The 19969-nt window shown below is 36.3% G+C and overlaps 2 protein-coding genes across 2 annotated transcripts; both read left to right on the forward strand.

Moving 5' to 3' along the window:
- The first annotated feature begins 9727 nt into the window (after positions 1 to 9727).
- Positions 9728 to 13329, forward strand: LOC113713780 (squalene epoxidase 3). The gene is made up of 7 exons (XM_027237568.2): positions 9728 to 10144; positions 11072 to 11183; positions 11335 to 11509; positions 11692 to 11860; positions 11982 to 12479; positions 12620 to 12898; positions 13002 to 13329. Exons 1-7 carry the CDS (start codon positions 9842 to 9844, stop codon positions 13086 to 13088), a joined length of 1623 nt encoding a protein of 540 aa, XP_027093369.1. The 5' UTR covers positions 9728 to 9841; the 3' UTR covers positions 13089 to 13329.
- A 691-nt stretch (positions 13330 to 14020) lies between these two features.
- On the forward strand, positions 14021 to 19582 carry LOC113714503 (THO complex subunit 5B-like). The gene is made up of 8 exons (XM_027238380.2): positions 14021 to 14421; positions 15028 to 15318; positions 15986 to 16322; positions 16911 to 17248; positions 17338 to 17597; positions 18004 to 18604; positions 18692 to 18826; positions 19154 to 19582. The coding sequence occupies exons 1-8, from the start codon at positions 14209 to 14211 to the stop codon at positions 19418 to 19420; spliced, it is 2442 nt and encodes an 813-aa protein (XP_027094181.2). The 5' UTR covers positions 14021 to 14208; the 3' UTR covers positions 19421 to 19582.
- Positions 19583 to 19969: the final 387 nt, after the last annotated feature.

Genomic DNA, 19969 nt, shown 5'->3' on the forward strand with positions numbered 1-19969 from the left:
TAAAGCTGGAAATAGACATGAAACTGAGAATAGAAAAAGCAAGTGGCACTTGTACCTCAAAGACCTTAATCAACAAGGATATTTCCTGAGCCGTCTTTCAGGAAATGTGGAAGAACATAAAGACGCTTTAAAAAGAAAAGAAAAGAAAAGAAAATGGTGGGGTATAGCTTGTTTTTCTTCCTCAAACTTCACCACTGGTATAGTTATGTTGGTTGAACACTGGAGATGACAATTTGAACACTCGTCATTTCAATTGTTTCATACTATTCCACAAGTGGAGCTCTTTTCCGAGTATTTCAATGGTTTTGGTTTGTTTTTTGTTTACATCTTAATCTAAACACCTATAATTATAAATGCAGGTTCCAAGAATGGCAATGTTAATGGCCAAAGTTTTGCGATCGAGTGATGGAATAACTACAACCGACCGAATTTGTGTCTAGTTTTCCAATTCTTGTGTACAATGGATTTGGTAAAAGCACAAAATTTTTGTTGATAACATAACTCAAATGCATAAAAATTTCAGGTGTAGACTTCACATTTATAGCTACGAACGTCCATCAATTGCGAATAGCATCAGGCAAAAATAGTTTATAAGGCAGACTATACTATTCTTGGGCATGTGTAAGGAAAGAATCATGAGCCAGTAATATACTAAGCTTATCCAGCAATTGTTAAATTACAACTTGATTTTCTTGCAGATGAGTTTGCAAACCAGTTGGTCCAACTTTCTTGTAAATTTCGTCAATTTTATGTCGCCAGGAGAAAACCATTCACATAAATAAAACTATCCTAACTTCCACTCAACTTTCTTGAAGAATTTCTGAAGCAGAAAAATTCAACGTCAGTTGTCTGTGAGTCTTCTTCTTGTCGACTTAATCAACAATGGCTTCCTTGCAGGAATTTTGTCCTCCGGGGTCCAAGTCAAACACCTCAGTTCCAAAGTGAACTACTGCCCACAGTCCGGCGTCCAAATTTGACGGCTATAAGGCCCATGGCCACAATGAGATATTAGTACTAATATTTATATACACTCTGACGGCCAAATTTGACGGCCACGAGGCCCACCAGCCACAAGTACATTTCTTGGCAATGTTTTAATCTGATTTCTGGATTTTAATGCAGAAGTTTTTTCATCCATACAAATTGATTAATGAAGCCTACAATGCCTTAACAAGTCCTAGAATCTAACACACACACACACACACATAAGCGTATAAAATCTGGAATTTTTTACTATTTTTTTAGAGCAAATTTTATATGCATTGATAATGTATGCATTATTAGCGTCGTTGAATTCATGATATATGTGTAAAAGTTGAATTTTAAATTTAAATTTTATATAATTATGATTCATTCAACGCAGTAGACAGTGTATAAACTGCCGGTATGTATAAAAGATTATTTGCATTCTTTTATGGCACTGAATACTAGAAGCTCAAAAGGGCCAAGAGCAATTGGGAGAGTGGGTGGAATTCTAAAAGGAGTGAGAGTGTTGAAAATAATGAATGTCTTCATATATGTCATTGCCAAAGTGCATTCCATGTCTCAATTTTCAGTAATTAATAGCACACCATGTTGACCTGAAAACTGTGACGTGTTTTTTGGTACTTATATAGGAGTGTCACCATTGAATTCACTAATTAGTGCCAAATGCATCTTCTTAAAATATGAAATGGGCATTGACTTGAGTTAGTAGAACAGTGTATGCAGTAGCATATGATAAACATAAAAATAATTAATGTTGTTTTGGGATGAACATTTTAAAAAAAAAAAAAAATTATGTCTGATTTTAGTCACCATGCTAGCTGGTGCCTACTCCTAAATCCCAACTTCCAAGTGCAATCAAGCTGTGTAGTGTCGGTGGAACTTTTCAAGGGCTTCTGCAATTGTCTACGACATGTAAAAAAAAAAAAACACAATCTAAAATTTAATGTCTTCCGTCTAAATTCAAGTACATCAATCTCTCAACCTTGAACTGTTCTTTGTGGGATGGTACAAGATTAACACCTGTCTATTTCAGCTGTTCCATCCATACAACTTGCAGCATGGATCCTGAGGAATTTGACACTTTCTTAGAAATCCTAACTCAGATTTTTCAACCATTGGGGCTTGTTGTGCATTTACTAAGAATGAAGCCCCATCGATGATAAAAAAAAAAAAAAAAGTTTGATGTTTGTTGCGCCAAGAAGTCTTTGCCATTAAATATACACAAGACTATTCCGGTGTATAATCGTCCAGTTGATAAAAGAAAAAGACGTAAAAAAAAAAAATCTATATTTGGATGCAGTTGGGCCAATTTCTTGGATCTTGTATATAAAATTGATGTTAATGGGGAGAAAAATATCACAAGCTTATTCCAATTCCAAATTATTGGAAGCATTTAAGTTCACTTGGATATTTTCTGGGATGGCTTCATATGACCGCTAATGTAATATGGCAGAAATTCTACAGCTGCAGAAGAATTCAAGGATCAGTTGTCTATTTTGCTGTCTGTCGACTTCATCCACAATAAGCTTTTCTGCAAGATTTCTGCGATTCTTCATACTTTTCTGCGATTTCTGGAAGAGATGGTCAAACAGCTCACTCCAAGAGAACCTGCTTTCTGCTGTGCGACGTCCAAATTTGACTGCCCAAAGGCCACCGTGACATCTGCGTCGTTCCTCCATGCATATTTTGGTACTCTTTTTTAAGCAAATGCGCATCCTCGATACATGTTCTCAAAAGAATAAAGAACGATGAATGAATTAGTAGGATGAAGAACAAAAAAGCAATAAAATGCTACTCACGTACCATGATTAAGTGCTCTCCACTCTATTTATCAATATTTTTCTGTACATGAATTTGATGTTTTCCTGGACAGATGGTATCCCTTTTCTGATATACTAAAGTGACATTGAACAATTTCTACTCTTAACTGAATACTATTACTTGTGTCTTGCAAATATTTTAGAAGTTGACTATTTCGGTATTGTGCACAACTGTAATGTAATTTTGACACAAACTATGTAGTTTACGATCCAATTGCCCAGAAACAAGACAAGAAATCGAATAGATTAACTCGTATGATCAACTACTAACTTCGAACGCTTCAACACTCCTAAAAACTAACGACCGATCTCCGACCATTGCCCCCACGCTTCCCCCTTCCCCTGGCTGCCCTGAAATTTGAAGCGTTTCTGCTACCTCCAAAATTGTTCAAATTTTACAGTTACCCACAAAAAAAAAAAAAAATTATTATAAGTGGAAGAATTTGAACTCGAAATCTCTTACTTATACTCCTTTCTCCCTTCCTCCGACATTTAGACAATAGAATTTGGAAATAAAAAAAAAAAATTGGACCATGCTATTGTTATTTTCTTTCTTTAAAAAAAATTTTTTTTTTTTAACGGCGGAAAGGTAGGATTTAAGAAGCAGGAGAGGAGACAGAGGAATTTGATTCTAAGACATTTAATTCTTGAGATCTCAATCTTAGCTATTAGACTAAAACATTCTCGGCTATTGTTATTTTCTTTCTTATAAATATTAATTTACTTAATATTTAACCTTTTTTCATATGTCAGAGTATATGGAATACGTGCGAAACAAACATTCACTTGCGAATTTCGCCGTGTGTACTTTTATATACTAGAATTGAATGCAAAATTTGTTACTTTTGCCGCTTTTGGAAAAAAAAAAAAAGAATGTAAATTTTGTGGTTTTATGTGGAATATTTCTATTATGTATTTTTATACCATTAAATGCATTGCTAACTACCCGTACTAGTCAAGTAACATTTATTATAAATGACAGCTGAAGACAGTTTCTTTTACTTTGCAATATTTAGTGAGTAAATGTTGCACACCTATTAGACACAAACTTCAACAAATAATTAGTTGTACAAAAAATTCAGAATCCACACATTGTAAAAATATGTTACATTTATTGCACCATTCAACAACAATCCTAAGTAGGGCTGTCAACGGATCGAGTTTAGGCCCAAACCCGATTCATTTTTCTAGATACAAAATAAGTGATAGATCCGGTTACTCGAATATAACCCGAATCCATTTTATCTATAAACTAAATGGATAAGATATAAATTTACATGTTCCGACTCGTTCTGAACCCGAATCTGACTAGTAATTATTTTAATAAAAAATTATATATTTAATTAAAGTTTGCTACTTATTTTTAAATCAAAAAAGATTTTCTATAAATTAAATTATTGTTAGAAGTAAATTAATTATATTGTTAATATTGTATTGATAAATTTTATGTACAAATAAAAATTATAGTACTTAGTTAAATTTTAAAAATGGATATATCTAACTTGGATCCGAATCTGACCGAGTCCAAATATAAACCTATATATTGAGACTCGTCCTGATCTTTTTCAAAAAAAAAAAAGAATCGTCCGGATCTAGATCTGAATTCAAATCTTTTCATTACATATTAATCTAGGTCTGAAATTATCAATTTTGACTCGAATTCAACCCCGTTAACACCTTTAGTCCAAAGCTCCTAGCTTCGCTGGGAGTGGCAACCATAACTAAAATTTTAGATGTAGAAGTACTTTTGAGCCTTTTGCTTGATACTAAGTTCACTACTGAAAAACAATTTAAAATAAAACATATGCATCTTTTTCACTAATAATTGAAACAACTTGAGGAAACAATTATGACGACATTGACGAGAATACGATATTTGATTTTTTTTTTTTGTTGGACACGATAGATTCGAATCTATACTTACTCCTACTCTATACTAGGGGGAGAAGATGATCCAAAGGGGTCGAGAAGAAAACTCGAGGGGACTGAACTATCACCGATCCAAACGAGTACCACGCACCCTCTAGTGAAAATTTTCAAAAAATTTTGAATTTTTTAGAATGCAGGCCAAGGGATTTGATCCCTTGACTTATATTCAAGTAGAGTTTTAAAGCTCTCTTAATGGTCAATTACTAGAATAGTTGATTATACGATATTTGATTTAATCGGGGGTTCTTTTACTTTGATATAGTACATTTGACCTTTGGCATAAGCTATTGAATTTCGCCATTTTCTCGCCCCCCTTATCCAATTTTTTTTTAAAAATTGAGAATTTCATTAGTTAGGTAACTACGGTATGGGACAGGCAACTGGAGTCTTATAATGACTAGGACTGTCAATGGGGTTGGGTCAGCCCGAACTCGGCTCGCTCGGCCCGACAGAAAGCCCGATGAACCCGATCATTTAGTGAGCCGGTCTGAGTCTGAACCTAAAAATTAGACCCAAATTAAATGTGAGCCGAAATTGGGCCTTATTAGGCTCAAACCCGATATAGGCCCGGCCCTTTAATTATCTATATATATAATATTTATATTTTGATATTATGTATAATTATATATCCAAATATATTATTACTAAATACTAAATATATACATAAATTACAAAACACAAAAATACATCTAAAAACTCTTTCATGAGCTTTCTTGAGAGCCAATATTGGTAATGCATAACTAAATCTCTAATTTTTCTTATTGGTTGAGTAAATTTTTGTATTGGCATAATATTGGTTAATTTTTTTTTGGTCTACAAACACAAAAATCATCAAACATATTTGGATTTAAATCACAAGATTATAAAAAAAGTTTCAACTTTTAAAGATGTATTGGCTTATGATCGCATGTTTTATTACTCTTTTGCATGCATTTTGAATGGATTAAATATATATATTGTTGAAAAAATTTTGGTTTTTATACGTTTTAAGAACTATTATTTGTTCATGTTTAGTTTTAATATTATAGTCTTGTAAATGTTAAATTAGTTTTACAACTTAATAGTTATAGTAATTATATTAAGAAAATTAAGGAGTAATAAGTGAGCTTGGACTAAACCCGATTAAGGTTCACAATCCGAATATTATGTGAGCTGAGTATGAACTTTACATTTACGAACCCGAAACTCATAGCCCGAAGCCTGAAAATGATTCAAATTAAATGAGTTGAACTTGAGCTCATTAAAGCCCGGCTCATTAGGCCTGATTGACAGGCCTAATAATGAAAGCTAGCAAGGGAATGACGTGCATAACTTGTAACCGTAACTAGACTTATTTGACAAGGACCGAATTTTGTTTGGCCTGCAACTCTGCAAGGCAGCAGCTATCAATGGGAATCAACCAAATTTGGCAACTGCATATTAAAACCTTAGAATTCTCCCCTTTTTTTTAAAAAAACTTTTTCTCCTTTTTTTTTTATAACTTATATGAGTACAAGATTAGATGATTACAAACTACAACTGAAACCCACAACAAGGGATCAATACAAATGAAGCATATCAAATCAATACTACATATACAAATAGTGAGAACAACAACTCATACGGTAAGAAAAATAATAAATTACCTGTCAAAGTTTGAGATTCTAACTTTTGAACTCGGCAGCAAGGGTACCTTAAGGTGACCTTCTTCTTAAAGTATGGTACAATAGTGCTCCTAATGTAAGCTAATTATGCAGCGGTTACACCATTTCAGATTATGCAATTAGAATCATTTATTGGATGAAATCCCAAATTTTTCCAGAATTGCAGAAGCGTCTCGTCTGGACCGTCGTTTCTTGGAGTTTTTGTAGAAAAATATATTACAGGCACGGCACACTCATAATTGATAAGTTTAATGTTTTAACCTTTTTGAGTCATGAAAACAGCCAATGCTAACACCTATCTTCGGATTATTATCCTATAAATTGTTGGGGTCTTGACTAACAATGGGCAATAGAACTATATAGTGTCTTTTCATGGACAACAAATTCAATTTTGTCTGCAGCCGTTTGTTTGCAGTCCTAGACAAGTGATAAAAATTAAATGGAAATTCGATGATGCTACTAGTACGTACAGTACTATTTTTCTCTCTGCGTGCCCCAGATGACTCATTCCCTCCCCAAACGTCTTTGACCGGTTGCATCCCTTAGCTGGTGCAGTATTTCGTTTCCTTCTCCATAAATAGTCCAGATTGCCGTCAGTTTACAAGTTCCCTGCAATTTGCAATATTCAAAATTGGCTTCTCTTGAATATATCTTCTTGCTATTGGCTCAATGTGGAATACGAGAATAGATGACTGAACCTAAATTCCTCATGCAAATTAAATCCTTGAATTGATTGGTATTGCCATAAGGAGTAGTATTAATTTTGGAAAGGAATAGGAAATTCGTCCTCATTTATTATGAGCTTTTGACTAGATGAAACCTTTTAAGTCAACAAACAATCAGTCTGCTGTTAATTTTTACAGCTTTGCAGCTGTCGCTGACAAAGTTGTTTCTTTGGTGACTCGTAAATTTCGAAAACTCGGTAGACAATCGGCAAAGCTGAAAATTTTGGTAGGGATTAAATTCTTATTTGTCTAATTCTTTGCCAAATACACGGTTCTTTAAGACCTAAACCTAGAAGCCAATTAAAGAACTCGTAATCTAGAAAAGTAAGAAGTTAGGACCAGATCAATCTTGCTCTACTATGGTTGAATTAATCTCAAGTTATATATTTAAATTTCCGGTTTCTGCACACCAAAAGCTTTAATATTTATGCCATAAAATGGGGTCATCTAGAATCATGAGAGGTTGGTACTTGGTACTCTCTAGCATCCCAAATAAAAATTAAGATCTTAATTTGTCCAAAAATTGCATCTACCCTTTACTCATCTTTTAACTTTTAGAAGAATTTTTGTAACAAGTGTAGTTAATTTAACTTTACAAACACTTATATTTAGAGACTTACTAGATTTAATAACACTTTTTTTTTCTAAAGACTTACTGTAACGAGCACTTATTAGACACGCCTCTTTTACAAATATATACTCCTATCATTTATACAGTCCCGCCAATTAAAAAAAAAATGCTTGATTCATACTCGTTGCTCTCTTGCTCTAATATGGCTCAAGAAATAAAATTTACCAACAACTCTGATCTATCCTCCATAAAAAATGGGGTGATCAAGAATGGTAATCTCAAGAAGTAAAAAATTATCAAGAACTCTAATATTCACCCTATAAAGAATATGATGATCTAGAATGGTAAAAGGTTAGCGCTAGATCAAATATAGTTTTAATATAGTTTAATTACTCTGACGAATAAACGTTATCAAAATCATACACTTGTATATTGAAAGTCAGTAGTGCTTTTGTAACCCCAAAGAAATTCGAATTGGTCTCCACAAGGGACATGCTTTTGACTGAATGAACTACATGGGTCAAAAATGAATGAATATAATGCTATAATAACGTCAAGAAAGCTGCTGTCAGTGTATCTACTTTGGTGCTCGTGAGTTTGGTGCGACTTTAATATAAATAAATATAAACGCGGGTTTCAGGTTATACAGCACTCAACACTTAAAAGTCGTGCTCAGAGCAGTGGATTGACTCTCGTAAGTTTCACCAAGAGCACGACTTATAAATCCTGTCAAAAACAAAAAAAATCTTTTTTTTTTAGTCCACGCGACTTTAAATCCCCGCGTTCCTAAACGATGGTACTCCCTCCATCCCACTTTGATAGTCCTGTTTCTTTTTTCACACAGTTTAAAAAAAATAGTTAACTTTATTGAAAAAATAAATTTAGATTGCTATTTTCCTAAAATACCCTCACATTAAATAGAGTACAACTTTATGGGAACTTGAATTGATAGTAAAAAAAGAATCGACTCTCATTAAATGGGATAGGTTCATAGTAACAACAACTTACATTGAATAAGGGCATTTTAGGAAAATTAAAATACAACTACATTCTTCAATTGGAAAGTGGACTACAATTTGTGACAGACGAAAAAGGAAAACAGGACTATACGGAGGGACTAGAAGAATTCCTGAAATCTAGGAGATGATTTTGTTTTTATCGATTGAATCTTATGTCGTTCAGTATACAATTTTTTTAAAAAGTAGTCTGTTATATAAGAAAATTAATAAGAGCTATGATATACCATGAGAAATTTGAAACATATTGCACCGGGTGACTTTGTATTATTCTTAGGGTACTATATGTTGTTGGTTTAATATAAACATACTATTGATTTAATATGATGCAGCCGACAGTTTATTTTGAATTAATTAAGGATGAGATACCCTCGTAACACAGTAAATTAAACTCCAGGATTTTTTTTTAATAAAAATTAGTCAACCAAAATAATGATGGCAACCTTAGAGCAATTTTACGGAAAAAAAAAAATTAGCTGAATCCAAATAAAACCGGGTGCTAGATTAGCTTTTCGAAAAATAAACCAGGTGCTGGAGCACTCGGAGGAAAGATAAGAGTGCTACACAAATCAAAGTAGGCATCACCGTTGAGGCCGTAGTTGATGCTACTATTGTACTCTAGCATAATAGTAGTGTTTTTTTTTTTTTTTCTGTTTTTAATAAAAAGCAAATTTCATTCGTCAATCAATTGATGGAAATCGTTCAACGCGATTAAATATGTTATGTATTAGAAACAACAGATCAAATCTATATGATTTAACAGATATAATAGAACTGAAAAATTTTTGAACTGATCTGAAGATTATAAAGTAGGAAAATATTGCGGAAACCCTTGATAAACAAATAAATGTGAACAAACAAATATGCGCGAACCAAAGTTTAACTCTGCCTGTGACTAGAAAGCTCCTTTGTCAAGAAATCAAGACCGGTTAAAAACCACGACAGCACCCACGCTGTATTAGTTGAGTCCCCATGTGATGTCAATAACGGGGCGGCCTCTATATAAACGTCCCTGCCACACTACAGACTTCAAGCGCATCAGCAAATATCAAGAAAACTGCAACAAAGTTGCAAACAAGAGACACTAGGCACTAGCGCCCCTTGATCAATTCATCTTTGTGAGAGGAAAAGACACTAGAGGAGAATCATCATGGCCTCGTCCATCGATGTTTTGATTACTAAGCTGAACAATTACATTGGTTTCATGGGTTTTATGGGAATAGGCATTGCCTTCCTCTTGTGTTTTGCTGTGTTTTTATTGGACTACCTGAGTTTTGCTGCAAAAAAGAAGATTAAGGATGAAACCCGGCTGAAGGAGGAAATTGAACCACGCATCAACAACTCTGTCACCGACGAGGGTCCTATTTCCCAAGGCAGGGCAGCTGGAGATCCCGAAATCATTATAGTTGGAGCTGGTGTAGCTGGTGCTGCTCTTGCTTGCTCTCTTGGGAAGGTAAACATTTCTCCACTTTCATATCTGCTTTGTGGATGAGTAATACTTGTAACAGAACTCGGTTAGATTTTGTTTCAAAGCCATGCCACAAATGTCGCTCTAGCCTTTTCAAATCTTTAACAAGATAAGAGGAGCCCGGGGTGAGAAGAAAGAAGGTGAATTCTTACTGAACCAACAACAAAGACTTTTAACCACTGAGCTATTTTCGTTTTCCGACAAATGTTGCTTCAGAATATATATTAGTACATGCACAAATGAATGGACATAGAAAATAATGAGCACCTTTCTTCTTTCTTTGGGATTTCCTAAAATTTTTGCAAAAATCTGTGTGGGTTTTGGGGGGGAAAAAAACACTTTTTATACTACTTCATCTCTTTCTGATTTGTTCTACTTTTGCTGTGACAAAATTGATTCCTGTCCATAATTTTTTCACCAGCTTGTTTGCTTAAAAGGAAGCAGATTAATTCTTATGGAACACCAAGAAGTTATAGAGAGAAACTTGTTGCTATGCACCGGATGTCGTTTAACGTGTGTTGTAAAAGGCAAAAATCAGAGTGCAACCAAGCACAGTTCTCCGGCCACTTCAACTAGCATGCAACATGGAATCCGGATTGCTTAACTGGCTTTTTAGCTTCTTGTTTATACCGTCCGAGATTTGTTTATCTCTTATATTATCTGTACTCGAATTAATTATAAACCTATGTAACCCGAAAAGAATATACGCAGGCCGGCTTTCTTGCCTTTTTTTTTTTTTGGGTTAATTAGCCACATAGGCACATACCATACTGTCTGTCGCATGCAAGATTATTCTAAAGATTGTCACCACATCTTACCGTTTTTCAGCCCTTTTGGAAGACAAAGTCACAAAGTGCATGCTTATAGTCAATTTCGTATTAACATGCTACAATATCTTGTCCTGCTTTACAGGATGGCCGTCGTGTACTTGTAATCGAGAGGGATTTGTCTGAGCCCGACAGAATTGTGGGTGAATTGCTTCAGCCAGGCGGCTATCTTAAGCTAGTTGAGCTTGGTCTTGAGGGTAATTAAGCATCAAAAGAACTTCAAAACTAATTGCTCTGATAAAAACAATAAAAGAAAATGATGTTTTATAGAATCGTATGTAAATTCAAGCTTCTTTCTACGATCAAGATGATGCTCATGACTTACTGAGCATATTCTTGCGATGACAGATTGTGTAGAAGGCATCGATGCTCAACGAGTTTACGGTTATGGGCTCTTCAAAGATGATAAAAGGACCAAAGTTTCGTACCCCTTGGAAAACTACCGTTCTGATGTTTCAGGAAGAAGTTTTCACAACGGCCGCTTCATTCAGAGGATGAGAGTAAAGGCAGCCAAAACGCCCAAGTATTTCTCTCCTTCCCTTTGCGTCTCAGATGCGCCTACTCAAATAGGATATAATAACGTTGGATTCTTCGAATATTGAAAAATTAGAACCATTTTACAATTTCGAACTTTGGTCTTGGTAAAACATTACTTAATTACTAGTGCTCGCTTTTTCACCCTTTTGCTTTAATTGGATTTTCTAGTGTAAGGCTGGAACAAGGGACGGTGACATCTTTGATTGAAGAGAACGGAACTGTCAAAGGTGTGAATTATAAGACTAAGGTGGGGAAACAAATTACAGCTGATGCTCCTCTTACCATTGTCTGTGATGGATGCTGTTCAAACCTGAGACGTTCTCTCTGCAACCCCAAGGTCATTGATCCTAACTATGTTAATGACTAAAATCCACAACCTAGGAATAAGCATTTTGATCAGTATTGATTTTTTCCTTTTTGCCAATTGAACTAGTCTAATTCAGATTTTACTGCTGCAGGTGGATATCCCTTCTTCTTTTGTTGCCTTGGTCCTAAAGAACTGCCAGCTACCATACCCAAATCATGGACACGTCATCTTGGCAAACCCTTCACCCATTCTGATGTATCCCATCAGTAGCTTTGAGACTAGGTGCCTTGTGGATATTCCTGGTGGTCAGAAAGTCCCTTCCATTCCCAGTGGAGAAATGGCTCAATATTTGAAGACTGTGGTGCTTCCACAGCTCCCTCCCGAGGTCCATAGCGCATTCATATCAGCAATTGAGGAAGGAGACATCAAAGTAGCAACAAACAGAAGCATGCCAGCCACCCCTTGTTCCACCCCAGGTGCAATTTTGTTAGGGGATGCATTTAACATGAGGCATCCTTTAACAGGAGGAGGAATGACAGTGGCTTTGTCCGACATTGTTGTTCTTAGAAAGCTATTGAAGCCTCTGGACGATTTGAATGATGCTGCTGGACTGAACGAGTACCTTGAGGTCTTCTACAGCTTGCGCAAAGTGAGTACTTGAGAATTTTTCTGTACGATCCAGTAGTATTGCTGGTTTTTAGTTCAATCACTTTTCATAAGCCTCATTTGCAGTGAAAACATAGAATAAACATGTTAAGACTGACAAAATTGATTGTTATTTTCTTGCAGCCAGTGGCTTCTACCATCAATACTTTGGCTGGTGCATTATATAAAGTATTCACTGCATCAGATGATCAAGCAAGAGCAGAGTTGCGCCAAGCATGCTTCGATTACTTGAGCCTTGGAGGGGTTTTCTCAAATGGACCAGTGGCTCTGCTATCCGGTCTCAACCCAAAGCCATTGACCCTGGTGATGCATTTCTTTGCTGTGGCTATCTATGGCGTTGGCCGCCTTTTACTTCCATTCCCTTCACTCAAACGTGCATTTATTGGAGGAAAACTGATTATGGTACAAACCCATCTCTCAGAACTCTCTGCTGATGCATTTTAGCTAGTAATGTGCTATCATTAGTCTAAAATCATCTGCCTGATTTTTTTTTTTTTCCTTTCAGGATGCAACGGGTATTATTTTCCCAATTGTGAAGGCTGAAGGAATCAAACAGATGGTGTTCCCTGTTTCCATTGACAGCATATTGTAGAGCTCTTAACTGAACAAGACAGTGAATTGTCTAAAACAATTCTTTCATTGTAAATTTTTGTGAATCATTTCCTTCATGCCTCCGGGGAAACCAAATTGTAGATGGCAAAGTTTGTTTCTTCTTGCTGTATACCAACCAGTAATTACAATACTCAGCTCTAGAGGATGCTAATGACGCATCACTCACTCTTTTTGTTTGTACAAACATAAGTCGTTTAACATGGATTACTTTTGTACTCTCACTTACTATCCATGAATGAAATAATCTAATTTCAGATCTTCCCCTGCCGTCTTTTAATTAGAATCTGGTCTTGCCTTAGTTTAATATCCTCAGACTACAAGCCCTCCTCCTCCTTCCTTTCTACTTTCTCTGTTACTATGACAAAGAAATGAGAAGCAGGAAGTTGTTCATTGGCCTCCAAAAATTAAAAAGAACGCTAAAGAGTTGGAATCAACATATGAGCATCAAAAGGAGAAAAAGAAGTATTTACCAGAAAAATAAAGAAAACAGAAGTAACAAGTATAATCCATCTACTGGTTTGATTGAGTATGTAAAGAACATGTTATGCTGTTTTATCATGACTCTAGCCATCAAAATCTATCTACTGGCTTATTAATTAGCTTTCTTTGATACGTAGTTGAAAATCTTAAAAGAACTTTAGCAGTTTCTTTGGATGATTTTGATGTTAAATGGTAAAGAAAGTTGGAACCAAGGGCCAAACTTGAACCAAATTTCTTGTTTAGAGGGTTAAAATGAAATTTTCTATTTTCACTTCCAAGCCTTCAATTGAAATTCGTTTTCCAATATATTAATCCAAAGTTTGCAATAAAAGTTTTCTAAAAATTAATTAAACAGGATTAAACTTTAGTACTATCTCTTACGCCCCACACTCCCCAGCTCAAATAAATAACTAAAAAAATAAACAATAGAAGAAACAAAAAAATAATATACTTTGTGAAGACAGCCAAAGGGGTCCTTTGTGGAAGAAGACTTGAGAAGCTGCTGCTCCGCCGCATAGCGGCAGAAGTAGACCCAATTACCACCGGAGAACGAAACCCTTTTGTGTATATAGCTTCCCAGACAGATTAGATTCGACTTTAATTCTTTCTCCAACCAAAAAATGGACACTGCAATGGGGGAAGCTGAAGCAGGTGAAATACTCCCGGAGAGGACAATAGACATGTCGGCGGCCTACGAACTGCTTCACAAAAGCAAAGCTTCTGTTGAAGAGATCGTCGCCCAGATGCTCTCCTTCAAGAAAGATTCTCAACCCAAATCTCAACTCCGCGAGCTTGTCACTCGGATTTTCCTCAACTTTGTTGCTCTCCGCCAGGTGTCTTCCTTTTCTCGCCCCTCTTCCTAGTTTCTACTACTATAATTGATGTGGGATTTTGAAATTTGAGCGGCAAAGCTGTTTTTTTTTTTTGGGTAATTGAGGGGTAAAGTTGTTGGATGAAAGGATTGGACCAGCCCCCATCAGGAAATAGGAAAAGAAAGAAAATGGAAAGTTAAAAAAATTTAGCTATTTGGGGGCAACTTACACTATGTTGGGTGTGATTAATTTGGTTCTTTCTTGTATACTGGTATCTTTGAACTCTTCTCAGTGGCTTATTTTGATAATTTTACGGAGTAATTAAGTGGTAGAATTTTCTTCGTGAGAACTCTGAAAATCAAAGATTGTACATTGAATCAGTGGAGTGACATTATGTTGTGGACATAACACCTTTGGCTACATTGTCTACTGTACTGCTAATTCAAGTTGACAAGTTTTTGTTTTCCCCTTTGTTTTACAATATTAATGTTTGTGGAGATGCTGTTTTAGATTTCTAAAGCAACCTCACCCCCCCCCCCCCCCTCTCCTTAAGAGGGTGGAGAATCACTTGGATATTTTGTTGAACAATTTTACTGTTTAATGGAGTTATTTTGCTTCTCCTAACAGGCAAATAGGTCCATCTTGATTGAAGAAGATCGTTTTAAAGCAGAAACAGAACGAGCTAAAGCACCCGTAGACTTCACGACCCTGCAGCTCCATAATTTGATGTATGAGAAAAATCACTATGTTAAAGCAATAAAGGCATGCAAAGACTTCAAGTCCAAGTATCCTGATATTGAACTTGTGCCAGAGGAAGAGTTCTTTAGAGATGCACCCGAGGATATAAAATCCTCTGTCATATCTAATGATACTGCTCACAATTTGATGCTCAAGAGGCTCAACTTTGAGCTGGTTCAGGTATGCTTGTCTGAAATATCTCTGCAGCTATGATATCATAAATCCTAAAATTGCAGATATGGGTCTAGCCTGAGCTAAAGTAGAAGTTACTTGTACATTTTCAATGCGCTTTCTTAACTATTATTGCCTCATCTAGGTACACTGTATTTGTACATTTTCAATGCGCTTTCTTAACTATTATTGCCTCATCCGGGTACACTGTATATCCACTTGTTTCATATAGTTTGAACATTGATTAAAATTTTTTCGGATGATGCAAAAAATTTGAGAACCATACCTGATCCTTTTGTGAACTTCACTAGAATCCCCATAATGATTATGGACTTGTACTATCTAAACAATGTACTTGTTTGGCTTTTTACACGACTTTATGAATACTTGGCAATGTTTGATTGTAAAGTTCGTGCAGCTGTCATGAAAACTGTTCTTCAACATGGTTTTGTCTACGCATATTCAGTGTGGCAAATCTCTTATTCAGTTCATTTTCTTTCTGTGTTTTCTTTTGATAGTTTTAACTGTCGGATATTAAGCTAGCCAGCAAAAATTTCCAGTATTCATAGGAAAACAGTAGCCGCATGCCACTAATTATACACTCATCTGATTCTGTCCTTTGCTCATTTTTTTTCCGCAAGAGGATTGATTGTTAACTAATTGTTTGATGCACCAGCGGAAAGAACTCTGTAAACTTCGTGAAAGATTGGAACAACAAAAGAAAGCCCTCCAGGAGACCATTTCCAACAGGAAGAAATTCTTATCCAGTCTCCCCTCTCACCTCAAATCCCTGAAGAAGGCATCCTTGCCTGTCCAACACCAACTAGGTATTCTGCATACCAAGAAACTGAAGCAGCAGCAGTCAGCTGAGTTACTTCCACCTCCTCTGTATGTGGTTTACTCGCAGTTAGTTGCACAAAAGGATGCTTTTGGAGAGAATATTGATCTTGAGATTGTAGGAAGTTTGAAGGATGCTCAAGCATTTGCTCGTCAGAAAGCAACTAAAGACTCTGGTAACTAACTTCATGGTTTATGTCATACTTATCAAGTAGTCACTGTGGTGATCAGTTAAAATGATATTGCAATGTGTCAAACATAGCATTAAACAATTATGTCCCTTGGATTATCTCCAACACTGCCATTTATACTCTTGTGACTTTTTCTGATGTAACACTTGTTGGGCTTGAGGAATCCTTTGTGGGAAAAATGCTTTTAAATGTTCATCAGAAGGACAAATGCTTTGGGCTATTGCTTGATCCTAATTGTAGCGCTTAGTGCACTGTTATTGACCTTTAGAGACATTGGTAAAGAGGAATTAAGTACAATTATCCTACGAGTTAATTTGATTCTTAACTTGATTTGAACTTTTATCCATTATTGTTTGTTATAGTGCCTTTGTGCCCTTTTTGATGGTTAATTGTAAGTGGTACAAATTTTCTGATCTAAAGCCTTTTGGCATACACCCCCATGCTTTTACTAAAAAGAAGAACAAAAGGAAGAAAGAAAAAGATAATTGTTTGGATCCACATAATCCTTGGGAGTATGCCTCTTGTGGATTAAGTGTTGGTTCATCTCTTATGTAACTTGTTCTGGTGACCCAGGCATTTCTACCAACTTGGAGACCTCTAGGTTGGATGATGATGTACCTGATGAGGAAGATGATGGACAGAGAAGGAGAAAGCGACCAAGAAAGGTGGTGAGCAAGGACAATCTTGACCAAGCAGGACTATATCATAGTCATCCACTTAAACTTCTCCTTCATATACATGATGATGATGCTTCAGACTCGAACTCTCCCAAACTTATCTCTTTGAAGTTTGAATATTTAATGAAATTGAACATCGTGTGTGTTGGAATAGAAGGTTCACAAGAAGGACCAGAGAATAGCATCTTATGCAACTTATTTCCTGATGACTCTGGCCTTGAGCTTCCTCACCAGGTATGACATTTCTGTGCACGGTATGGAATTATTCTCAATGCATATGGATTTCACTTTCTGACTGGTAACATGTTCTGCATACTTAATAGTCGGCCAAACTTCGCTTGGGTGATTCTTTTAAGCTCGATCCAAATAGAACTTCACACCCTTATAAATGGGCACAGCACTTGGCGGGCATTGATTTCCTTCCAGAGTTGTCACCACTTCTTACGAGTCATGAAGCTTCAAATGAGGAGACAGCTAAACATGCTGCTGTTCTCTCTGGCCTGTCACTATATCGTCAGCAAAATCGGGTGCAGACAGTTGTGCAAAGGCTTCGCGCTCGGAAAAAGGCTCAGCTGGCTCTTGCGTGAGTCACTGCATTGCATGTCTAGAGTCACGAACCATAGGAACGACTAGCTTAGATTGATGAATCTATAATGTAGTCTAGCAGAACAGAGCCTGAAAAGTTTTCTTTTTTTTTTTTTTTTTTTTTTTCAATGTCCAAAGATATCTCAAAATCTGTACCAAGTTTCTGATTTATGTTTTCTTCAGGCACTGATAGCTTGCCTTATTCTGCTTTTCAATCTCTTTTCTGCTGCTTCAATTTTATGTTTGTTTCTGGGTGCCATTTATGCTGTGTGCAATTTAATCTTTTTAAGGCACATCTTTTTCTCTTCAAAATGTTGAACATGGTGGGCCTATTCTGTTGATCTGCTTCTTTGTCATGAGATTGACTAAGCATCAAAATATGGAAAACTTTGGTTGACTTACAGGGAGCAGCTTGACTCGTTGGTGAAATCTAAGTGGCCAGCTCTAACATGTGGAAGTGTTCCATGGGCTTCACATTCCCCCCAGTGCAGTTTGCATGACTGGTCACTCATTGGCTCTTCACCTAATCATACACCATCATTGCCCGTCTCTGATGTGGAACAAGTTCAGGGTCCTGATGCCGAGATAGGTGGAAAATCTGGTGTTTCAAACAGAGTAGTAGAGAACTTACAGGAAGATGGGGAACTTCCATCATTAATGTCAATTACTGCTGTAATTAATGATGTTAAGCTTACCCCTTCTAAAGATTCTGATCTCGATCTTCCCAGAAGACTGCCTTTGATTTCAAAAAGTATTCTATCTCCAGCTAACAAGGGGAAATCACCAAGTTTTAAGAGACATGATGAGGATATAGATCTAATTTTGGACTCCGAATCTGAGCTGGATGAGCCTGCTGTAGTTGAGCCAGAAACTGACAATGCACCTGTTAGCAGGGCAATTGATATGGTTGAAAGCTCATGGGCTGATTGTGGCATTCAGGTGTATCGTCTTACTTTGCTAAGAACGCTCAATAATGGTCAAAAGAACTTCAAGTTAGAAGCCAAGGTAGAGCAGCTTGTTTAGTTCCCTTTACTTCATCCTTTGCTGTGTTTGTGATTACTTATTTGGTGCTTTCAACAATTTTTCTGGCAGATTAAGATTGGCATGGAGTATCCACTTAGGCCTCCACTTTTTGCGCTGAAACTTTACTGTAAATTACATGAAGCAAACTATTGTGAGGTAGATCTTTCAGAGTGGTTTAATGAACTTCGTGCTATGGAGACAGAGGTATGGAATAGAATTTCTTTGTTGATTTATTTCATAGTTCTATCTGGTGTAGATACTAGCATTAGCTTCCCTGCATAAATTTGAGAATACAAACTTTGTGATTATACAAGCTTTGGAAAAGTGTTGTCTTAACACATCATTAATCTTGTTTGAGCAGTTATCTGAAACTTAAGAAATGTTTTACTTGATTTTTGAGGATATCCACCTTACGTACTTGGTTGCCTGCAATTCTAACAAAAGTTGTCCTTATTTACTTCCAAGTATTGCCTTTAGTTTGAGCGTTCCTTTACTGGCTTGTCGATGAAGAAGTCCATTAATGTTTTGCAGGTCAATGTTCACATAATCAAGTCAATACCATTAGATCAAGAAAACTTAGTCTTAGCTCATCAGGTGCATTGTCTTGCAATGCTGTTTGACTTTTATATGGAAGATGGAGATTCGTCAGTTAAGAAGAGAGAGAGCACTTCTGTAATTGATGTTGGCTTGTGCAAGCCTGTGAGTGGTGCACTGGTTGCCCGATCCTTTCGGGGTAGGGATAGGAGGAAAATGATTTCGTGGAAGGATAATATTTGTACACCGGGCTATCCTTACTAGTATCTTGTTTGGGATTACAAGTATGTTTCAATTTCTGCTGGTTGCTTTTTTTGTGGTCTTAATTTCCAACCCTTTGCGCATGCTTACTTACGCATTGGCTTTGGAGGTACCTCCTGAGATGCAATATGCAACTCCGAGGCAATAAAGGCTAGGAAGTTCTAATTGTGTGTTTCAGCAGCATTTTATTTTTCATTATTGTTTTTAATTTCTGCGGGAAAATGAACCATGACGAGCAAGATCTGGTTCGCTTGCTCATTGTGCTTGGTGGCTCGTTATTCCTATTGAGAAGCTGAGAATCTTATTTCCATTGAAAGGAGGTTTCAGAAGTACTACAAGACTTGTTTGAATTTGCTTTACACTACCGTTATGCTGGATGGAACAAGATAGCAACTTCAGCACCCCTTGCGGGCTTTGTATCATAAATGTTGATCGTTTCCAGAAAACAGACATTCCAAAATTTTCTCAACCCAAACTCTTGTACCAAGCAACTTTTGCAGAAAAAATTGGGATTGTGCCGAGTCTGTGCCAATTAGTTGAAATTGAACAGGG

The sequence above is a fragment of the Coffea arabica genome, chromosome 10c (genome assembly GCF_036785885.1).
Source record: "Coffea arabica cultivar ET-39 chromosome 10c, Coffea Arabica ET-39 HiFi, whole genome shotgun sequence".
In the NCBI taxonomy this organism is placed as follows: domain Eukaryota; kingdom Viridiplantae; phylum Streptophyta; class Magnoliopsida; order Gentianales; family Rubiaceae; genus Coffea; species Coffea arabica.

Coding starts and splice junctions, on each gene's coding strand:
- LOC113713780 (XM_027237568.2), top strand. CDS start 9,842: ATGGCCTCGTCCATCGATGTTTTGATTACTAAGCTGAACAATTACATT. Junction 10,145..11,071: donor TTGCTTGCTCTCTTGGGAAG/GTAAACATTTCT, acceptor CCTGCTTTACAG/GATGGCCGTCGTGTACTTGT. Junction 11,184..11,334: donor AGTTGAGCTTGGTCTTGAGG/GTAATTAAGCAT, acceptor TTGCGATGACAG/ATTGTGTAGAAGGCATCGAT.
- LOC113714503 (XM_027238380.2), top strand. CDS start 14,209: ATGGACACTGCAATGGGGGAAGCTGAAGCAGGTGAAATACTCCCGGAG. Junction 15,319..15,985: donor TCAACTTTGAGCTGGTTCAG/GTATGCTTGTCT, acceptor TTGATGCACCAG/CGGAAAGAACTCTGTAAACT. Junction 17,249..17,337: donor GCCTTGAGCTTCCTCACCAG/GTATGACATTTC, acceptor CATACTTAATAG/TCGGCCAAACTTCGCTTGGG.